Source organism: Desarmillaria tabescens (assembly GCF_030435595.1).
Source record: "Desarmillaria tabescens strain CCBAS 213 chromosome Unknown EV420scaffold_158, whole genome shotgun sequence".
NCBI classification, from domain to species: Eukaryota; Fungi; Basidiomycota; class Agaricomycetes; order Agaricales; family Physalacriaceae; genus Desarmillaria; species Desarmillaria tabescens.
The window spans coordinates 54,865-76,276 of record NW_026848457.1 but is presented as its reverse complement, the minus strand read 5'-3'; the positions used below and the strand labels follow the sequence as shown (position 1 = coordinate 76,276).

General features: G+C 42.8%; 3 protein-coding genes across 3 annotated transcripts; all 3 read left to right on the top strand.

Annotated features, from left to right (window-relative positions):
• Positions 1-9,447: 9,447 nt before the first annotated feature.
• EV420DRAFT_1678556 (uncharacterized protein) lies at positions 9,448-11,183 on the top strand (the record flags this gene model as incomplete). The annotated part of the gene is made up of 8 exons (XM_060479179.1): positions 9,448-9,633; positions 9,696-9,770; positions 9,823-10,256; positions 10,313-10,534; positions 10,586-10,678; positions 10,727-10,765; positions 10,820-11,023; positions 11,070-11,183. The coding sequence occupies exons 1-8, from the start codon at positions 9,471-9,473 to the stop codon at positions 11,181-11,183; spliced, it is 1,344 nt and encodes a 447-aa protein (XP_060321927.1). The 5' UTR covers positions 9,448-9,470.
• Positions 11,184-12,605: 1,422 nt separating this feature from the next.
• Positions 12,606-13,025, top strand: EV420DRAFT_1281921 (uncharacterized protein; the record flags this gene model as incomplete). The annotated part of the gene is made up of 1 exon (XM_060468286.1): positions 12,606-13,025. A coding segment is annotated over one exon (420 nt), but the record flags the coding sequence as incomplete, so codon positions are not given.
• A 2,688-nt stretch (positions 13,026-15,713) lies between these two features.
• On the top strand, positions 15,714-17,586 carry EV420DRAFT_1678552 (uncharacterized protein; the record flags this gene model as incomplete). Its single annotated transcript, XM_060479178.1, has 5 exons — positions 15,714-15,902; positions 15,962-16,324; positions 16,371-16,625; positions 16,691-16,831; positions 16,882-17,586. 5 exons carry the CDS (start codon positions 15,714-15,716, stop codon positions 17,584-17,586), a joined length of 1,653 nt encoding a protein of 550 aa, XP_060321925.1.
• Positions 17,587-21,412: the final 3,826 nt, after the last annotated feature.

Genomic DNA, 21,412 nt, shown 5'->3' with positions numbered 1-21,412 from the left:
CTGGGACTGGCAATGGTTTGAGTAAGCCAAAAGGATGGGTCTAGGTGTTTTGTTATGTCCACAGGTAGTTGCAAGATTTAATGTAGTGGCGAACGTATTCACGCATCTGTGGCCAGTGTAATTCCATCAGACAAGTTCGAGAGTCGATTTTGACCAAAGTGAACCCTGCCAAGATGTGGTCCGTGATTGTTTTGGAGGACGCAAAGACAGAGATCATCGGAGTCCAGGTACATAAATGCGACTGTCAAGATGTAGTAGTCCTGATTCATCCACAGACCACTGAGAGGGGTTGGGAAGGGGAAGATGCGAGTCGAAGGCCTTCAGTGGCAGCGGAATCCAACAGCTGTGCATTCTTGATATCAGAGTGGAGCTTGTCAATGTCCATGATAGCACTAGCACGTAAGACAGGACCTTCAAGGAATGTAGTGTGGAGTGAAGTGGAGAGTTGTTCTTTAGTGAAAACAGGTCGGAAATTGTGAGGATTGACTTGGTGTATTGACTATCCCCCTCTTTAGGGTAGATGTCCCATCATCTAGTGGGAGCATCCAGTTTCCCACCAAGTTTACCTGGTCAGAACTGAATAACAAGGTTGAATTGTGAGAGGAATTCGGACCAGCACACTTGACGTCGAGTAAGGACCTTGGTAGTAGAGAAGTACTCAAGGTTCTTGTGATCTGTAACGACATCAATGGCTTCTGCAGAGCCTTCAAGGTAGTGGCGCCAGTATTTGAAAGCTTCGAAGATGGCTAGAAGCTCTTTATCATGCGTATTGTAGTTGAGTTCGGCACCATGGAGACTCCGGGACAAGAAGGAGATTGGATGGATCTCACCATCCTCTAGGTAAATGGATAGGATGGCGGCAATAGCGTAGTCGGACGCATCAGTTTCCACAACCAGTTGACGGTCGGGAAGCCAGTGGGTGAGGATAGGAGCATGAGTAAAAGCCTGCTTCAACTCATTGAAAGCGGATAGGCATTCGTCATCAAATTTCCACGGAGTTCCTTTGTGAGTGAGTCATGTTAAGGGCAGGACGATCTCACTATACTCGTGAATAAAACAGCAGTAGAAATTAGCAAAGCTGAGAAAGGATTGGATATCCTTGACCTTCCACAGAACTGGCCAGTCAGTAATAGCTTTGACCTTGTCTTCAGACATGCGTAAGCCTTCAGGTGAGAGGATGTAACCAAGATATTCAATGGAGTCCCAATGGAATTCACATTTGGAACCCTTGCGGTAGAGGCCATTGGCTCAGAGTCTGCAAAGGACTTCGCGTACATGTTTTTAGTGATCCTCAGGATTGTCGGAGTAGATAAGGATGTCATCAAGGTATATGACAACAGATACATCAAGCATATTGGAAAAGATGTTGTTGACGAAGCGTTGGAAAGCTGCGGGAGCATTGGTGAGTCCAAATGGCATGACATGCCATTCAAAGGAGCCGTAGCGTGTCCGAAATGCGGTTTTCCATTCATCACCCTTGGCTATGCAGATGAGATGGTAGGCATGATGAAGGTCTAGCTTGGTGTAGAGACGAGCAGAATGCATGGAATCGAGGAGGTCAGAAATGAGGGGCAAAGAGTAACGGTCTTTTTTAGAGATTTTATTAAGATCACGATAATCTACACAGAGTCTAAGTTCACCGGTTTTCTTCTTGACAAACAGTACCAGAGCTCCATGTGAAGAGCGGGAAGGAGTGATGAAACCATTATGGACGTTATCATCAATAAACTCGTGTAAGGCTTTTAGTTCGGATTCAGAAAGAGAATAGATGGGTCCAAGCAGAGGGGTGGAGCCTTCCTCAATATTGATCTTGAGGTCATAGAGGCGATGCTCGGGGAGTTTTTCAGAAAGGGAGTCACTGAATACATCAGCAAATTCATGGTACTCTGGTGGGACATTGGATAAGTCAGCGGGGGCCGCAGAGGTAGACTTGCCACTAACACTAGGCATAGAAGGTTGTAATGTGAACTGCTGAGCTCCTTCTTCCGCACAGGCTCAGATAAAAGCGGCAGCTAAAATAATAGATATTTTGGGGGCAGCCGAAGCACCAAAGGAAGGGATGGTAGGGTAGAAATAGATAGGCTCATAAGGTGGTGGAGCCCATCGGGGTCTCGATTTTGGGATGGGAGGTGAGGATTGGGATGGTGGGATTGGACTGGAAGAGTCTGAGTGGACTGGCACATGTGTGTCAGCAGCCATGGAAGCACTTGAAGAAGAAACAATCAATAATGGTGAACAGAAAGTGATACTGTGCTTTACCCAGTCAATCAACAGATTGTAGCAGGAGAGCCAGTTGTATCCCAGAATGACATTACAAGATGAGTCTAGACGAGTGACATAGAAGTCAATAGGAAGGATGTCTCTGGAAGGGAAACGGATTGGAAAGGAAATAGATTGGGAGATCTGAGATCTGACGGAGCTGTCAAGAAGCCAAAGTTGGACAGGGGGGATGGATTTGGTAAGGAGATTGTGATCCTCAACATACTTCGAATCAACAAAGCAGTGGCTAGAGCCAGAATCAACGAGTGTGAGAAAACAAAGGATAGTAGAAATGGATGAACTGTCAGACTCCGATCCGGAGCTGACTTCAGATGAGAGAGGGACAGTTAGGGAATGATTGGAAAGAGCGGCAGCATTGAGGGTTATGATCTCCAGTGCACTGTGACAGTCAACGCAACCCTGTCCTAGTGTGGAGGATACAGGGTTGCTTTCTAGTTTTTTGATTCCAATAGATCTGGTTCAACAGAGGCAGAGGGTTCAGGAGTAGAAGACACAGCAGCAGCATGACCCTGAGCGGAGGCTGCAGCTTTGCGCTTGTTACAGTCCTCAGTTTTGTGCTTACCTCCGCAGAACATGCAGAGGTTGTTCTTCCAATGGCAGTCCTTTTCTTCTTGAGTAAGATGGCCATCTTTGCCTAGCTTGTCAGCGTAGGGCTTAGAGTTGAAAGAGGAAGAGTTGTTGGGAGAAGACGAAGATGATCCTGTGGAGCCCAAATGGGAGGATTTTTGGTTCGCAGAGTTGGAGTTAGGAGGCGAAGAGTTAGAACCCTTCACCTTGTTGCTGTTGCTGGAAGAGGAAGATGGGTTACTGCAATTTTCTGGGGAGATTTCGGCTTTTCGAGTCCAGTAGCGAGCGTCGAGCTCTTGAGCGAGATTCCGCATATCATGGAGATTATCAGGTTTCCTGTGATGGGCCATATCATCCTTGATGTGGGAGCAAAGGCCACGATAAAAGGCGTGACGAAGGGAGTTGTCACCGTAGCCAATAATGGCAGCATACTGATTGAATTTGACAATATACTTCATGATGCAGTCTCTGTCGTGCATCCAAAGGTTTTTGAGTTCATCTTCAGCATCTCCGATGGCATTGAAGGGGCCAAAGTTGGTTCAGAATTCTGAAAGGAAGGTGGCATAGGAATATGCCCAAGCAGGAGGGTTGTGGTGATTCAGGTGGAGGATATCCGGTTCGAACCAGTTGAGTGCGACACCAGAAAGGAAGGAGATGGCATAGTTGACTTTAGCCATGTCTGATCGGAACATATCAGGACAGTCGTTGAAGTTTAACTGGAGGGAGACAATGAAGGCTTTGAGTTTTCAGGAGTCCAAACCATCGAAGGTATCTGGTTCCTTGACCTTGGTGCGTACAGCACATTGTCGATTGCCATTGACAGCATCGGAGACACTGTGGAGAACATTCATGAGCTGAATGAGAATCTGGGCATCGTTATTGGGAGGATTAGAATTGTTACCAGGATTGTTGTTGGGTCCTCCTCCAGGACTGCCGGGACCTCCAGGACCCCCAGGACCACCAGGATTGGGTGGGCCACTGTCAGGGTTTCCCAATGGGTGTCTGCAGCTATTTATTGGCATATGAGGGGGAAATTCCCCATCTTCTGAACCTTCATCATCATCGTCATCGCGACCTTGGATATCATTGAACAGAGATGTAGTTGGATTCTGCAGGGGGTCACTTCGATACTCGCCCCAGCCATTGGATTCTGATCACTGGGCTAGGAAGGGGTTAGGCGATCGGTTAGCATCAGATTGGCAAGCAGTGAAGCCACTGTGAAGGTAGGTTTTCCTATGGGATTGTTGATGAGGGGCGGAATCTGATCCGAAGAGAAGGGGACCCTCTTTTGAAGCAGAGGCAGGGATATCGTCCATGGTATAGGTTCAGTTGTTGACCATGGAGTTGCGGCTGGTTTCTGGAGGAACAGTGAAAGTAGAAGACATGGTTAGGAAGAAAATTTCGACTCAAGGGTTTGAGTTTGAATATACTGTTAGGATCATGCCAATAGGAATGCAGTTGAGGTTGCACATAGCAGAAGCCATGGAATGCATCAGGCATAGGCAAAGCTATTAGCAACATCACCCCTGAGCTGAAGCCCTAAGATGGATACGGACGGAAGTTCACAGAGTGGCAGAGATGAGGTAAGAGATAAGTCCAATGGATTGGAGTTCTGCAGACTGGAGAACAAGAGTGTGACTTAGAGTCAGAGAGAGAGATTGGGCTGAACCAAGTTGATATTTGAACTGAGTATCTACAGTGTAATTCTGAGGCTTATATACTGGTTAGGAGTCCAATCTAGTTCCTACTCGGAGTGGTCTACATTCTAGGGTTGTTGAAGGATGTATTCTACCGGTTGGTAGCTGATGGGGTCTGATGACATATTTGCTACCGATGTCAGACTATTGATAAATTGTAATGGAGAAGTGAAATATAAAAGAATATGAAATGAAATATGAAATAGAAAGTGGGAATCAGAAATCCATAGGTTTCCGGGCTGTGGTTTGTTGGGTTGAGTGGAAGTCGGACTTCCATCGGCATGCTCGTTACAATAAGCTTGGCTTTGAAGCAGGGAAGTTTGTAAGCCAGAGTGAATGGGAGCAATGAAGATTGGATTGGTTCCCTACTATCAGGCATGGCAGTATATACTGACACCATATTCATAAAAGCAAATCTGTGGGTCCATTAGCCTGGAGTTATCATCAATCAGGATCAGAAGTATCACCTAAACATGGGCAATATAAGGGATGAGCTCTTTTGGAAGTGAGAAGCTGGAGTGTAGTCTGGAATCAGCTAGGCCCAGATCTCCATATGAGATAGGGTCTGCTGGGTTCATGGCAGAAGCCACATAGATGAGAGATAGGTGAATGTTTTTATCTGTGTGAACAATGTGGCCCAGTCAGTCAATGCATCTACAAAAATCTCAAGAGTGAGGGCAGAGCCTGATGGCTTGAGTGAGTGTGAGATGTTGGGAGAAGATAAGGCCCCTTCCCACTAATGAAGATCCTTGATGAGAGGTTTAAAGGGATATCTGTGGGATGACTTGTTCCCATTGAATTGGGATGAGAAGTAGAATAATAATGGGAGATGAGACATCCAAGTGGGTGGACAAAAGCAATATGGACAAGAGATCCCTGCAGTGTGAGTGTCTGTGAGAGAGGAGCTCAATCATATTAGTAAAGATCAATAAAGTTGTGAACATGTTGCAGATATTTGAGGTGCTTGGTCTTGGGGAGAGCTGAAAAGTATTAACTATGCTAAGGAATGTGAAGTGCTAAACACACACACACCCTAACACACTCAACAATTGTGGTTTGAAGGGGTAAGTTACACCTGGTTGACACTTGTACTGTAAATACTAGTTCCGGGTTGACAATGGATATAAGTTGTTTGATTGAAATATTCTGAAGTGACACAAATCTGAACTTTCTGTGTTACTGAACACAATCTGATACAGTTATTTACCGGTCATTGCAACACCATGGTTCAATGAAACACTTAGCCTCTTGCTCTCCCTCCCTTCATCCTTCATCATCAACTTGTATTACATTGCTGATGTGTATTGTATCTTCATGTTCTGCAGTGATTCTTCATATGCGACATGAATAATATTCCGAGAAATTGAGGCTTTTGTTCTAAAAATACCTATTTTCTCACGAACTCAAAATCTGACCTGGAAATGTGTGTCCTCCATCTGAATGTAATCACCCACAAAGGCCTCAATAATGTTAATGGCCATCTGAAGAACCTGTATGACAGGTTTAAGACCAGGCAGCCATTATCTGAGGAGTCTAGGGCATAAATAAAAGTGCAGTTCTGCCAAGCCATCACCTTTTGATGGACAGTCTGACAGTCCAATGCGCTCATTATTACCCCGTTGCCTCCGAATTTTATTTCTCCTCTTGCTCAATTTTTTGACTATGCCTGGATGTGCTAACTCAAACTCGAAAAAGTGCCAGATTGCTTGCAAATGCCATGACCAGCTAATGGAAAAGGCAGTCATTGCAAATGATTGCATACAAGAATGAGCTTGCCAAACTACCCGGTGCTCTTCAGAAAGGTGCAAGAAAAATCTGCAAAGATTTTGAGGCTGTATATCAGAGAGAGACTTGAAAGGAGATCTCGCTTTTCTATAACACTCGAGCGATTCCGAGTAGCTGACTAATGAGGTTTGGGTACATGGGCCGGACTGTTTCAATGACTCAAAATAGCCCAGAATACCCACGCCACGATAATGCTATGAAAACGGACTTGTATCCGCACCTTTGAGCATCTTTTTTTTACTGTATCTTATTGTTGCATAGTATTACACATTCTTGCATTCAAACCTAGTCAAAATTCACAACCAATTGGAATCTACAGTAAATATCCAGTTTTGCTGTTTCATTGACCAGTAAATAACTGTACCAATGGGCTGCCTGGTGCAGTGTCTGAACTGATACTGTCTGCCTGATTGCAGTTTTTACTGGTACTAACATGGATTCTGGACTGTACTTCTGACTTTCTATCTGTATCTTTCTGAACTGACTGCTTTCTGAACTGTTCTTGCACACAAAACATGACCAGGTCACTAAATACTATTCCAGGTGAGTCTAGGACTCGAAGCTCTTAACCAAAACTCATACTAATTTGCTTGGTAGTGTTCTGGAGGCCAAAAACCTGACCTCCCACTCATACATGCATTGTATTTATACTATACTACTCTACCTATATTTCCAATCCTCCAGGTATTACTAAGCTACTTGCTGATGCAGCCAGGCAGGTATAAGCTCATATTCTGGCTACCAGGTAGACTCGATCATGACCTCTTGCCGCAGCCTGATGATCTGGTTCATGATTTCCGGTTACCCCCTGGGCCATGGCAAAGCCCCTGGCTATTATTGCTGGGATGCCGGTTCAGCTGGAGCCATGTGCTTTTGACCTGCCTGGACCTTCGGTCACTCAGGCTGAATCATTGGATCACCAGTCTGTTGCCCGAGCCCTTAGGCTTTTCACAGCTAAGTCCTTTTACTGATGCAGTGGGTTTTTAACACTTCTTTCTGTATACCTTACATGCTCTTTCTTATGAGTACAGCTACAAATGTAGTTTGTATGATAATAAAATTAGATTTTTTATGCATTTTCAAGGGTAGACACCCAGCAGGCATATCAGAGCCACTGATTTTGCCTGGATATCCCAGTAGAAGCCAATGTAAGTGAAGAAAAAATCAAAGTCAGACCACTTTTCCTTATGCCAAGGAACATTGATCTAAGCAATAAGATCCTTTGTGCTCTGCATATCATACTTATATAGGAATGAGCTGTGAGAGTGATAGCAGAAGGGATTCGGAAGACATTGAGATTGTCAACCCACTTGACTGATGGAGAGACTTTCACAACACTTCAGATATCCATTACTGCATTTGCTATCAAACACACATTACTCTCTAAAGATGAGCAACCAAATAGGCAGGTGTGTTCAATAAAGAAGCTCTTAGAGCCCTGGACCATAAAGTATAGTTTGTGATCAGGTAGGATTGGACATGTTCAATAGAATTTCATGATATCAAAAGTTATTGCTTGGGTGCCTAGTGGAGCTTCTGAGATCTGGAGAGAGCAAGATATTAGCATCTGAATCATGTATCAGAGAGAGTGGGAGAAACATGATCAGTATGAGGGAATCAGTCTCAGATTGAGATGCAACTAGCAGGATCATTGATCATAGCAGATGCCAATGCAATCAGTGTGAGACATAGATCAGCCCAACCAAGCAGGTATAGGAAAAGCAGAAGAAGGTTGGAGAGATCCCAACCCCCTTGGATTGGATGTATCGAGAGAGAAAAGGTACTTACAATCTTTGTGACATCTGCTGCTGAACCAAATCTGGTTGGAAAATTTGCAGAGTTGATATAGTCATTGGTGGAGGGGTTGAGCTTGGATCCCTTGGACAGGTTGTGAATCACCTTAAGCTTGAGAGGCTCACCTGATCTTTGATCCTGCATATTCACCAAGCAGGGAGAGCATTGAAAAGAGACAAGGATCTTCTCCACCATCTCCTGAGAGAAAGGCCCACTCATCCTTCTGGTGGCCACCTTCTCCTCAAAGTATAGATCAATAAAAGTAGTGTGAGCAGAGTCAGAAATGTACTTTGGAAAAATAACAGTTTGAGAGAGAGCAGGGAAGTTCCCCATTGGAAAACTGGAGTGAAGCTTATGCATGAGATCTGGATGTTTATTATGAAGGTTGAGCTGGTCAAGAAAGAATTTGATAGCATCTGCATTGTATAGAGTAATAATTCAGTTATGGATAAAAAGAAAGAGGTCAGATCTCCTTCCTGCATTGCCAGGCAAAAGTGTGGTGATCACTGGAGAGACACCATAAACATTTATGAAAGGTGGAGGAGATAGACTGTGTGCTTGCATTAGCCATGTCTATTAGCATTGATGTTGAAGGGGATACAGATGTGCTTACCTGTGGCTTTGATCATGACAACAGGATCAGATTTGTCATTGCAGGTGTCGGAAACTTTCTAAAACCCTTATAAGGAAGCCGGCAATATAATGACCGGATAAGCGACGGCTCGGCAGGATATGTGGCATGTCAGGTCCGGGTTACCATATCCGTAGTAACCCCCTTAATATAATGTCATTATATGCGTCGTATTAGCTGGAAGTGCCATAGAAGCAAGTACACACGAGAAAAGTGCATCAATAGAAGGATAGATGTAAGACACTCACCCTCTTCACATATGATATGGATAGTTCCTCGGTCCTGGTCCAGCATCGATGTTTTTGGCTCCTTGTGAGTCTCACGCTGATTCCAATCAAATGATGGCATTGGTTGGCCAGGAATAAATACGATGGCATCAGAGAATGATGGAAACACGTTCATCTTGCTTGTATGTATATGATCCAGGGATCAGAAAGCAAATTGGAGGCAGGGAATTCAAGCCAATTATGTTATTTCATCAGATTTCAACTCTTTTTGAATTTTGAGATCATTGGGCTACTTTACTTGATTTTCATGACACTATTAATGAAATCCATGGGATACTGATTTAATCTTGCAGATCATGATGTCAGAACATGCATTTTGATATGAGATCTAGGATTTCTCTGAGATTAGGTGAACGATTATATGTATGCATGTACACGGTAAGGCTTCTTCAGTCCATCTTTCCCCCATCATTCTTCTGCAACCTCAACATGTCCTCAAATATTCTACCTCAGCGTCGAGAGAGGTGTCCTTACTGCAGCTGCTTCTTTAGCATTCAGGGAATTGGAAATCACAAGCAAGCTTGCAAGCAGAAGTCAGACCAGCAGTTGTCGGATTCTCAATTCCACAATGATTTGGACCAGCAGACAAGAGGTACGATATACAAGTTGCTTGTCTACAATTATTTTAGTATTCTGAATTTATTCTTTATAAAGCTACAGCAAACTCATTCACACCAATAAACATTATAGGATCTGCAACTTTGGATTATCATAGCACAGAACTTGAATGTATGTTGTTATTATTTTGATATCAGATATAATATCTAAACAAAATCTTCAGATGTCAATGAAACATCTCCAGAGTCCTCATCAGTTGATGATCAAGTTACTCCAGAAGATAACGATACTTCCAATGCAGCTTGCTTGATTCTCAATTCCATTGATCATGTCAATCTGATTGATGAGAAGATTGTCAAGGAATATCATCCTTCTGCTATTTTAGATCCTCAGATCTTGCCTCTCAGAGATTTTTTAGCTGACAGCACAAGCAAGCAGAGTTCACTTTTTGATAGCCACCCTTGGCATCCATTTTCATCTCAGTTGGATTTTGATTTAGCAGAATTCATTTTGCATACAGGCATGAATCACCAAGCATGCAGTGATTTTTTCAGCATCATTGACCAATGTGGAGGCAGTCAATCAACAGAATACACTATCCGAAATGAGAATGATCTTGCAGAAGCATGGTCACGGGCAGAGAATTTGTTTACCAAGGTATATTCATATTTTATTAATATACTTATACTCAAATATTACTATGTTTTCAATAGTTCAAAAAGGAAACAATATCAGTTCCATATAAAAATGAAGTTCGAAATTATGATGTCCACTACCGACCATTATGGGATTGGACACTTGATTTGTTACGGGATAAAGATCTTGCACCATATTTTGTATGGGATGCAGTTCATTTATTTCGGGAAGATAAAAATGGCATTCGAACATGGTTTTTTAATGAACCATGGTCAGGAAATATATTTTGGGAAGTTCAAGTAAGCAGATATTATTGCCAATCTAACTAATATACTTAAATTTAGCTATAGAGTTCTCTTCCTCCTAATGGAAAACCTTTAGCATATATTTTGTATGCTGATAAATCATGTTTATCTTCATTTGGTACTGCTAAAGGCTATCCAGTTATGGCATGCTGTGCTAATCTTCCTGATCAAATCTGAAATGGGAAGAATTTTGGTGGAGGTTGTGTGGTTGGATGGCTTCCAATTGTGAGTTGGATATTTTTGCTTTTCAGCTTTTTTTATGAATCTTGATTTTTACAGGTTGAAGAAGAAGAAGATCATAAAGGAAAGCCATCATGGATCAATTTCAAGCGAGTTGTCTGGCATGAAGCTTTTTGGAAAATTCTAGGATCTCTTGCACAATATTCTCACAGTGGTTATGCCTTTCAACCACCAAATTCAGACAAAGTTATAATCTTATATCCTTTTATTCTCATTCTCTCTGCTGATTATGAGGAACAGTTAGTATATTTCATATTTTTATAATATATGCAAGCTGATATTGCTATAGTTGTATGATGACATTGACCAGAGGTGGCAGAGCAAATTATCCCTGTCCAGTCTGCTTGATACCATTGACAAATCTATCAGATCTTTCAATAACATATCCATTACGGACAACTGAGTCTATGAAAGAGATATATGATAGAGCTTGTTTGCTTAATGCAGATCAAGCAGAAGAACTTTTAAAATTACATGGTCTCCATAAAGTACCTGTAAGTAAAAAATTTAAATACAAGAAAAGCTATTGACAATTTGTTCAGAACATCTTTTGGGAAATAGAATGATCTAATCCCTATCATGCTGTATCTTGGGACAGACTACATGCTTTCCAAATTGGATTATTTGATCATCTGCTGTCACGGCTCATTGAGCATGTAGATAGATTCAAGGGCTGAGATGCTAAAGTTAAAATTGATGAAGTGTATGTAAAATATTAAAAGTAATTACTTATAACTAAATCTTTTTGATTAGGATTAAATCATTTCCATGATGGAGGAATCTTACCCATCTCACATCCGTTTTTTCTTTTGACTTTGCTGATGGAAAGAAATATGAACATATGTCATGAGTAAGTGTGTATTATTATAATTTAAGTTCATTATTTATAATACATTTAGCAAATCCTTTTTGCTGCTCAAGCAGTTTTAACAAAGGCTGTGGATCCTGCTGGTTATTTGCTTCTTAAATGTATTCAAAGTCATTTAGAATTGGATGTGTATGCAGCAATGGATGTGCATACTGAAGATACGATAAAGGCTGGACAATCAATAATACAAGTTTTTGAGGAGAGAATGAAGGTATATTAATAAAACTGATCAATAGCTCTTTATACTAATAAATGTTTAGGAGTATATAACAACTACTCAGGACAGTGATTTTCAAAATCCAACACATTGGGATATTCCAAAAATGCATACACAGCAACATCTATTCAGTGATATTCAAGAAAAAGGTGTAACAAAAAATTATAACACCAAGATTAACGAAAGTATGCATGGACCACTTAAAAAGGCATATCAAATATGAACAAACTTTAAGAATGTTGCTGATCAAGTAAGACTTTATTCTTTTAAGATATATGATTTAATTTAATATACTTTTAGATTCTTCAAACTGACCATCGGTACAATGTTGCTATGCAGATTCGGCAAAAGGTGGATCGATGGAAAAAGCATACAAAGTACAAATCTGATTTGCTCAATGCAGATGATGATCTACCTGAAGAAAAACATTTCACTATTGAAACTCATGTATCTGATGGTCTTTTAAAGAAAGCATATCTACATAGTCCTAAAAAGACATCAAAAGATCCTAGCACATTTTCTGAGCTAGAGAATGCATTTTCTCATGATTTAGCTTATGATCGGTTTCGAATTCATCTTGGAGGTTTCATGACAGGATTTCTAAATCGAGTATCAGAAGGATGTATTGCAAAAGAAAAAAAAAATTCATTATTCTCCTAATGACAAGGCTAGTATCATTGATTTAAACAAATATTGCTTTTACTGAGATTGAAATTATATAGATAACAACTTATCAAACTCTTTCTGTCAATTATCAGTCATACATAAATCTAAAGCAGAATTCAGACCTACTACGATGTAGTCCAATGTTCTACAATCATCCACGTTATGATGGTGTTATTGTCAATACTACTGATGGGTTGTATGTGGCAGAATTAATTCAACTCTTTGAGTGTGAATTTAATGAACAGAAATATTCATTGGCATTAGTTCATCCCTATGATGCTCCTGTAACTGATGGCCATCTACGTTGGAAGCATCAAAGAGATAAAGATTTAGGATTTTATCGAGTTCGTGCATGCCCACGAATTCATTCAGCCTTTGTTTCTATATATTCTATTGTTTGTGGTGCACTCCTGGTAAAAGATGCAGACTCAGATCTTAATAATGGCCAGGATTACTTCATTGTGGATATCATTGATACTGACATGTTTCTCTGACTCAAAAAAAATCGAATCTCAGCTTTGACATAAATTCCGGGTTTCAGCCAATCGGAGATCATAATTGATAGGGCTGCACACTGTACAATATACAATATATAGGTATAAAATTATGGTCTCAGATGGTTATGAAACTATCCATATACTGTACCATATGGCCAGTTTAAAAAGTCCTATCAGTGTTAGTATATCAGATTAGGGATGTGCACTGTACCATTATAGATACAGACAATATGGCTATAGACTATATAAAAACTCTTGTTCATGGTATGGTACAGTTGACTTCAAATCTGTACTATATCTGTACTGCTGTCCATATACAGACAGTTTTACAGTGATGACAAATATCTAGAGTCAAGATGTGAGTGTTATATGCTTTATTAAGATCATCCGTACTTACCTCAATTGTATTAGACTATCTCTGGCCACTCTCCCAATAACTGTATTTTAATTGTATGAATATGGCCATATTTTAGGTCATCAAAAGTAGCCATGGTATGGGCCCATATCCATATTCACCGTATGTACCCACTGTAGTACAGATACAGTGCACATCTCTATATCAGATCCTTAGGTCAAGGACATCATGGATGTGCACCCTATCATTACAGATACAGCTGTAGACTAATGTATCAAAAATTCTTGTTCACTGTATGATCTGATTTGGATTATCTTTGTTTACTAGTGAATAAATTAGCGTAAAGAAAATAAAAATATTACAGCAAACTAGGATTGAACACAAGCAACAGCAAAGTTACAAACACACACAAGGCATTCTACCAACTAGACTATAGTACCATTATTATATTGATAAATTAAACTCTATATATGTGCCCACAGGAACAAGAAAAGGCAAAAAAAATAATACCCCTCGCCGTGCTAGGCACAGCAGGGCATAGGCATCGAGAGCAGAGTTAGGCATCGAGCCGTTAGTGGTATCAGTACCCCTGCCAACGAAATATGACATTTCGTAGGGATGGAGAGTGATATACCACTTGTGAGGGGCAAAAAAGTCAGCAGGGCGGCCGTTCGACGATGATGGGGGGGGAATGGAACAGAAATGATTTCACCACTGTATTTTCCATTGTTGAAAATGAGAGTGGTGAGGCTGTTGCCCCATGTGGAGGGCTGTGGGGGGCAATATGAGGTGGAAAGGGTGGGTGTCGGGATGGTGGGCGGGCAGATGGTGTCGACAGGGTCGGGAGAGAAAAAAACATCGGAATCATGATCTCCCACTCAATGAATGGGAGATGCATGAGTTTGGGGTTGGTAGGTGGGCAGGGTGGTGTGGTAGAGCCCGATGTTTGGCAGGGAGCGGTAGGCAACAGCGGAGGTGGTAATCGTTGTACAGCTATGATTTTTGGCGCGTTCAATGCGCACTCCAGTCGTCCATCAATGGTCCAAGGCACACAGTAGTCGTCCTCGTCATCGGCCATTGGCATCTCGACTTTCCTCCTTCCATCCCGCTCAATCTCTCCTGCTCTTTCCCGCTCCCACATGCCCTGGAACGTCCTCCACAACCCACCCCTACTCTCCAGCATGGCCCTGCACCATTGTACATCCCTCCCGGTCCCTCCCATTCCCTCCCATTGTCGCCACCATCATCTGGGTCATCGTCGTCGTTCCCATCGTGCCATTCGGGTTCATACCCCCTCTCCTACTTATAGATGATGGCCGATATTCGATTCCTAGGTTCGTTTTTACTCGTCGGTGGGTCGTCCATCTGTGTGTGGACACGATTGGCCCCGATGTTGATGTGGGGGTAACTGGCCGAGTCAGATGGGGATGGTGAGCCGTATTTGCAGCACTAGGGGCGTTGTTGGACACTGTGGTCATTGTTGATGGCTGTGGTGGTTTCATCCATCACGTGGAGCTAGGTCTAGTGCTGCCTCACAAGAGGGCTTACACACGGGGGGTGGGGAGGGTGGAACGGTCGCTCTGTGTGGCTGTTGGGGCCGCTGGGTGCATAAATCGACCCTAAAAAGAAGAAGAAGAAGAAAACATATGAGAACATACCTTTTCAAGCCCACGAAAAGGCTGTTGGGGAGGCAGATGGGTGTTAGTCGTCAGCGAGGTGGTAGTTAAAGGGAAGAAAAGAAGTAACACAGCCACTCGATCACTGCTCGGTTGCTCAGACTGCAGCGATTGAGGGAGCGGAATGAGTGTTTGAGATTCATCCACAGCTCAAACCACTCACTCCGACGACTCATAGGCTATCGTAATATTCTGTAGTAAGTAGACATATAGCAAATATGTATATTTGGGTGGATCAGGATATTTATCATATAAAGTAACAGATAAATGGTATTTCAAAAGTATCTGAAACCCATGGCCCTTTGTCGATGTACCTTACCGTCCTGCCTCATCACCGCCTCTCTGAAACCTCGTTGAAGTCATCTCTGTGATTACACATCCTTGTAATACAGTATGCTGAAGCCCTGCCTTACTCCACCACTTAAATTCATTTCCGCAAGCTGTTGTCGGGCCTCATGAAACCCACATGTGCGTTTCAGGTCTATTTACTGCATTTTCGACTCATGTTTGAATCGTGTAACAGTACGTTTACCTGCAGAAGATGCTACTACGCTCTTTAATGGACGCTTCACACTCACAGGGCTTCCTGTGGTTCTCTGTTTAAAAGGTGAGTCTTCAATCACCAGTACTTGTAATACATTCTCATTGTCCTCCATGTCCACTGAACCACAACAACACAATGTCACTCCTAGGCAAGGAACTCCCACAGAGTCTGCCTCAGATGCAGCCCCTTCCCAACCGCCGCAGGCCATGCTCGATCTCACACAAATTCAAGAGTATTTCTCCACAAACGGTGTTCTTGATGTGGTGCGTCTCCTTGAAGGCTATTGGGACCTGAGCAAGGTAATATTCATTTTCTCAGAGTACCATCCTTTAAGTGCTTACAGTCTCTTTGCAACCAGACTCTTCGTGACACCCAGCTGCAAGTCAATGCGCTCATCGACGCAAAGAGGCTCCTCGAACTGTCAGCCGCAAGCTCTACCAAGTCTAAGGGTAGAGGTTCGGATTCTGGATTAACGGCCGAGCAAGAAAAAACTATTCTTCAGTTTGGGAAGCGCTGCATTGTCACTATCGACTTGTGGCCAGAAGACACCGAAATCTTCAAGGAGAGACCATCAGCAAATGCCGGCCTCATTCTCAGTGCTGCACGATATGCGTCTGCAGAATCAGAGCAAGATGCACTCTATGCTGAAATCTACTCCGCACTCAAGGAAAATTTTCACTTCTGCTTTGCTAAGAATTACGGTCCGGAAAGAAACTTGTATGTTCTCATTTTAGTTTCACTGCGTTGTTGCTGAGATTCATTTCAAGTTCCTGAAATCCGCCTCTGATGGCCGATCCACTTTCCTCAATCATGTGAAAAACGATGCCTTCCACACTATATTCGGCGCGTTGGTTCCATCCGCCAGTAATACCGATTTTGATCCTTTGACGGATCCTCATTGCCTTGACCTCCTCGGGTATAGGCCATCAAATAAGACCTACTCATCGCTGCCCCCCATTCTTTGGGAAGATGGGGTGAAAGGTGACCCATGCTCTATCTTTCGAAGCACCACACTGATGAAGGTACAGTCATTGTCCCCTTCTCTCGGATTTAAATTTATATCACTCATACTAATATTATATTTCAGATTCTCTTTGTTATATTTTATGGTGGCACCAGTCTCAAACAGAAGTCCACAAAAAAAGCTGTCAAGAGCAAGCAAACCAATGCTTTTCTCTGGAAATTAACCGAAACTTCGCCAGGGACTATGGCATATGCTGCCACTGTTGTAAGTCTATTTTTAGTTGATCTCAATTACAGTATTAACGTGACTATCAGGCTCGTTTTGTCCTCTCTGATGATGAATGCTTTGATAAGCATGGTGGTCGCTCAGGCATCAACTATGCTTCTGACTACTACCAATACAAGAGAACGATCATTGAGGCGATTTCGACATCTCACATGAAGCAAACCATCGCAGCATATAATAGGTTTCTCTTTGATGAGAAGCCCTCGAGACTAGGTACAAACCAGCATGGAACATCATGTGATGATGACAATGAGTTCATCGAGCTTCAGAAAGCATTTGCTGATGTATCAGATGCCGAATCAGACACTCCCATGGCTAATGATGCACCTTCTGATGCTGTGATGACTGTCACTGCCGATCCAGAGGTCCAAGAACTCATTCAAGGTGTCAAAATGGTTAATTTTCAGCTTGAAGCACCTTCCAACAAGGAACAGGAGGTACCGGAAATTCGGCGTAGTCGACAAGGCCATGTTGTTCCAAATCCTGGAGATACTGATTTGACAGTCAGCACAGAAACTGATGTTACTCAAGCAAAAGGCCGCACGCGTGGTGCTAAGTCTCGTGGGAAGGTGGGCAGCTGTGGCCATGGCCGTGGAACAACTCAGATGCAAACCAATCAGCCTCAGCATGATGCAAGGCCCACTCGTCGAGGTACACGGGCTGATACTCAGTGGCAGGTGTCACAGGTCCAGGAGGAAGCAGGAGATCTAGAAAATGACGATGTATATGGGTAGCATATTTCTTTACATGAATACATTTTTTTTTCAATGCCTCACACTTGTGGAGTGGTAAGGAAGTTAGGCGCATGAAGTTGCTTATTCCTGTCACAAGTGTGTCATGTAAACTGGGGTTGCATAAAGAAATATAGCAATATAGCTTAACTGTACTAATATCATGAACTTATGTATTATTCTTAAGGTCACTGGTTCGATCCCTCATCTTGTAACTTTTCTCACTAGTAGCTCCAATTGATTACTTAACCTGTTAGTAACTGCATTAGCATTGTAAGCTTAGAAAGAGGACTAGAATGGTACTATTGTTTTTCCAATGCTGATTTCACTTACTGGATTATTGGGAACGTTATCATGACCTTATAATCAGCCGGCTCTTATCTTCGGTCCGGTAGGCTGCTTCCTTATTACTAATCTTATCATGGCCGATAAGATCAGACAGCAATCCTTATACGGTTTCGTATATTCTGGAACTTGTTTCTTATCGGGCCGTATCAACCCCACCGTGGCATTACAGCATTACAGTACCTTATATGTCACCATAACCTGTTTTGGACATTTCCGACAGGGTTTGCATTTGGTGGAATCTCCTGACTTGAAATTTTGGTAGCTGCAATCTGAGATCTTATGCCCCTTCCTGGTGCAGATGAGGCAAACATCAGCAAGAGGCTTGGCTGAGTTGCCTGAGCAAAGAAAATGAGCATCTTTCTTTACCAATGTAGCAGCCATGGAGGAAGAAGAATCTGTGAGAGTGAAAGACATCTTGGCAGATGCCACTGATGGACTCCAGCCTAGCCTTTCACAGCCCACACATTCTCTCTTTCTTTCTCCCTCAAGTCTCTTTCTCTCTCCTCATTGCAGATGTCACTCTTGGATTTCTCTAGGGATGAATTATAGCATTCTTCTGTGAATACGAATGCATTCCCCAAGGCCAAAAGGTGAGTGTGGTAGTCCTTTCTCATGTGTATGCATGTTCTGAGTACTGTAGGAAAGTCCAAGAATAGTCCAATGATATTGTAAAAGAAACTGAAGTGGAGACTCCAGCACCTGGTCCAGATACCACCACCCAGTTTTCTCATGAACTTGATGTTTCAGGAAAAGGCATCATGATACTGGACCTCCATCATTTCTGACTGCTTGCTAAAGCTTGGGTGGTCAACATTTAGGATTCACACTGATAGGCCACTTGGAAGGTATACTTTTACTATCAGAAGCAAAAAACTCATGGACTGTATGTAGATGAGGTTTTCAGAGATAAATAGGTGGAGGGGGAGATATGCATTGCTGTTATCAGCTGCCTTTACTAGGACCATGTGAAACTCATTAAGGTGTCAAAAGTTCCCTAGCTGTCTTACCAGTTCATCTTTCCATGAGAATTTTTTCTTCCTGCACTCTTTAACCTCCTTATGAGTCTCTGCATCAGGTATACTTTACTTTTGAGACCCAAAGATGTCTTTGTATTGCACACCAACTCAAAACAGCACAAGGCATGAGTCCAATGTGTTACTTGCATTCAGTGATTCATAGGGTGAACAGCATTGTGAGTTCTCATAGATGGTGACGGACAAGTTAGATGCAAAACAGAGAGATCAGTAAGAGTTGGGAGTGTATAACCTTAGCCAAAGCTGGGGTCTAAGGCCACAGTATAGGCTAGCTTAAATACATGTTAGACTTGTACTAAGAATAGTATCTGTGGGGGTGCATGCAGCAAGAAGTGTGCTCTGTAGCGAATGAGAAGTAAGGACACTGAAAGAAGTATGTCTCCGATGAATGAGAGTAAAGAGCACATATCACCTGCATCAATGTGGGACTCCATCTGTATTGACCATATTCCATAGACCACCCTCGACTAGCAGTCAACTCTTGTCAAACTACTAAGAAGCATGATGCCATCAAGAGAAGCATGATGGTACATGTGGAACATCAGTCATACAGGATGTGTGAGTCATCAGTGGGGTGATGGCAACTGGGTAAATGGGTAGGAGGTGTGCCAACAGAATATCGTAGGTCCAGAAGATAAGATAGGTAGGTCTGGGGTTCTAGGAGATAAGGATAAGATAATATAAGGAAAATAGGGGTAAAGTTATAATACTTTGATTGAGCTAGGGCTGAACTTAAATATTATGGTTTTACCCCTATTTTCCTTATCTTATCTTATCCTTATCTTCTGGAACCCTGGACTGACCTATCTTATCTTACAGACTTACAATATTCCACTGGCATCTCTTCTACCTATTTACCTGGTTGCCGTCACCCCAGTTCACAGCTGCCACATCCCAGATGACCAACATACTGCATGTGCCATCGTGCTTCTTAGCCATTCAACAAGAGTCGACTGCTAGTCAAGGGTGGTCTACAAGATATCGTCTATTCAGACAGAATCCCATATTGATACAGATGACATGCACTCTTTACTCTCATTTGTCAGAGACACACTTCTTTCAGTGTCCTCACTCCTCATTCATTGTAGAATGCACTTCTGGTTGCACATGCCCCCATAGATGCTATTATTAGTATGAGTCTAACATGTATTTAAGCTAGCCTATGCTGTAGCCTTAGACCCCAGCTTCAGCTAAGGTTATACACTCCTAACTCTTACAAAGCTTCTTGCTCTCGCTACCTAAGTGATGCTGTAACTTCTTGCAATCTGCCAAACACCTCTCTAACACTGAATCACCAAACATGAGTGACAGGATAGAGACCAGCCTTGGTTCAGATTAGAGTTAGTGCTTAACATTTAGCTGAAGCTTGCCCTTACTACCCTTACCGTTGTTAACCATAACTGTACCACCTCAAGGCAGTCACTGTTATACTTCCAAACCTTCAGCCCATTATTTGTAAAACAGCACCCACTGAACCTCAAGATCATAAATGTTTGTTGTGGTACCATGAACTTTATGCTGCTCACCCCCTCAGACCACACTACCATCATCTTTAGAAGTACCTTCAGTACCTTGATACTACTAACTGCAGTCACAGTTATCCATTTTACTCAATCAACCAGATGCCAAAGAGCACTGACCCCTGGAAGAGGGAGAGTACATGGACTCAATGGCTCATCAATAGGAACATCCCAAACAGGGAGCACCGTCAGGCTCAGGTCCATCACACCCAGGCCAAGGAGGGAGCAGAGTACACTTCAACACCCTTTACCTGACAGAAAAAACTACCCCAACACAGGTGAGCCTCAGGGAGAGGATCAGCTCCACAAAGGAGAAGTTTCCCTTTGGGAAGAAGACCTTGGACGACTTGGCATCCCTCCAGACAATGAAGACTTCCCAGGAGACCCCCAGTTCACAGTCAAGTACTGGACCAACATGGAGGGGTCCTGGGATGGCACAACATGAGACAACAATGACAACTCCAGAGAGCCATCAATCAGCTTCACAGAGTTATCAGCTGTTATACCAGGGTTCAATGATGATGGAGAGCGGCTCTATCAGAGAGGAACCTCAAGGTTCTACATCAATGTATTCAATTGAATCATTAGTGCAAGAACCAGAGGAAACTACTGGAGGATGGCAGATAGAGCATGGGGGCGAAGAACCACCTTCGAAGAACTCAAAGACCCGTTCCTCCCTACCCAGGGACAAGGAGACAGATGAGATGTACAAACAATGGATAGTATGGTGGATAGTGAGGGACCAGCAGAGGGACATTGAGGAGATGAATTGTTGGAGCCAGGCTAGACCACAGCCCCAACCTCCTATGGGTCACACACCCCTGATGGAACCTATAAAGTCACTGGACCTCCCTCATGGTGGGACGACAACTCCATCCATGAGTTGGATTTCATCTGGCCCTCTCCCTGACCTGAATCTAAAGTTCT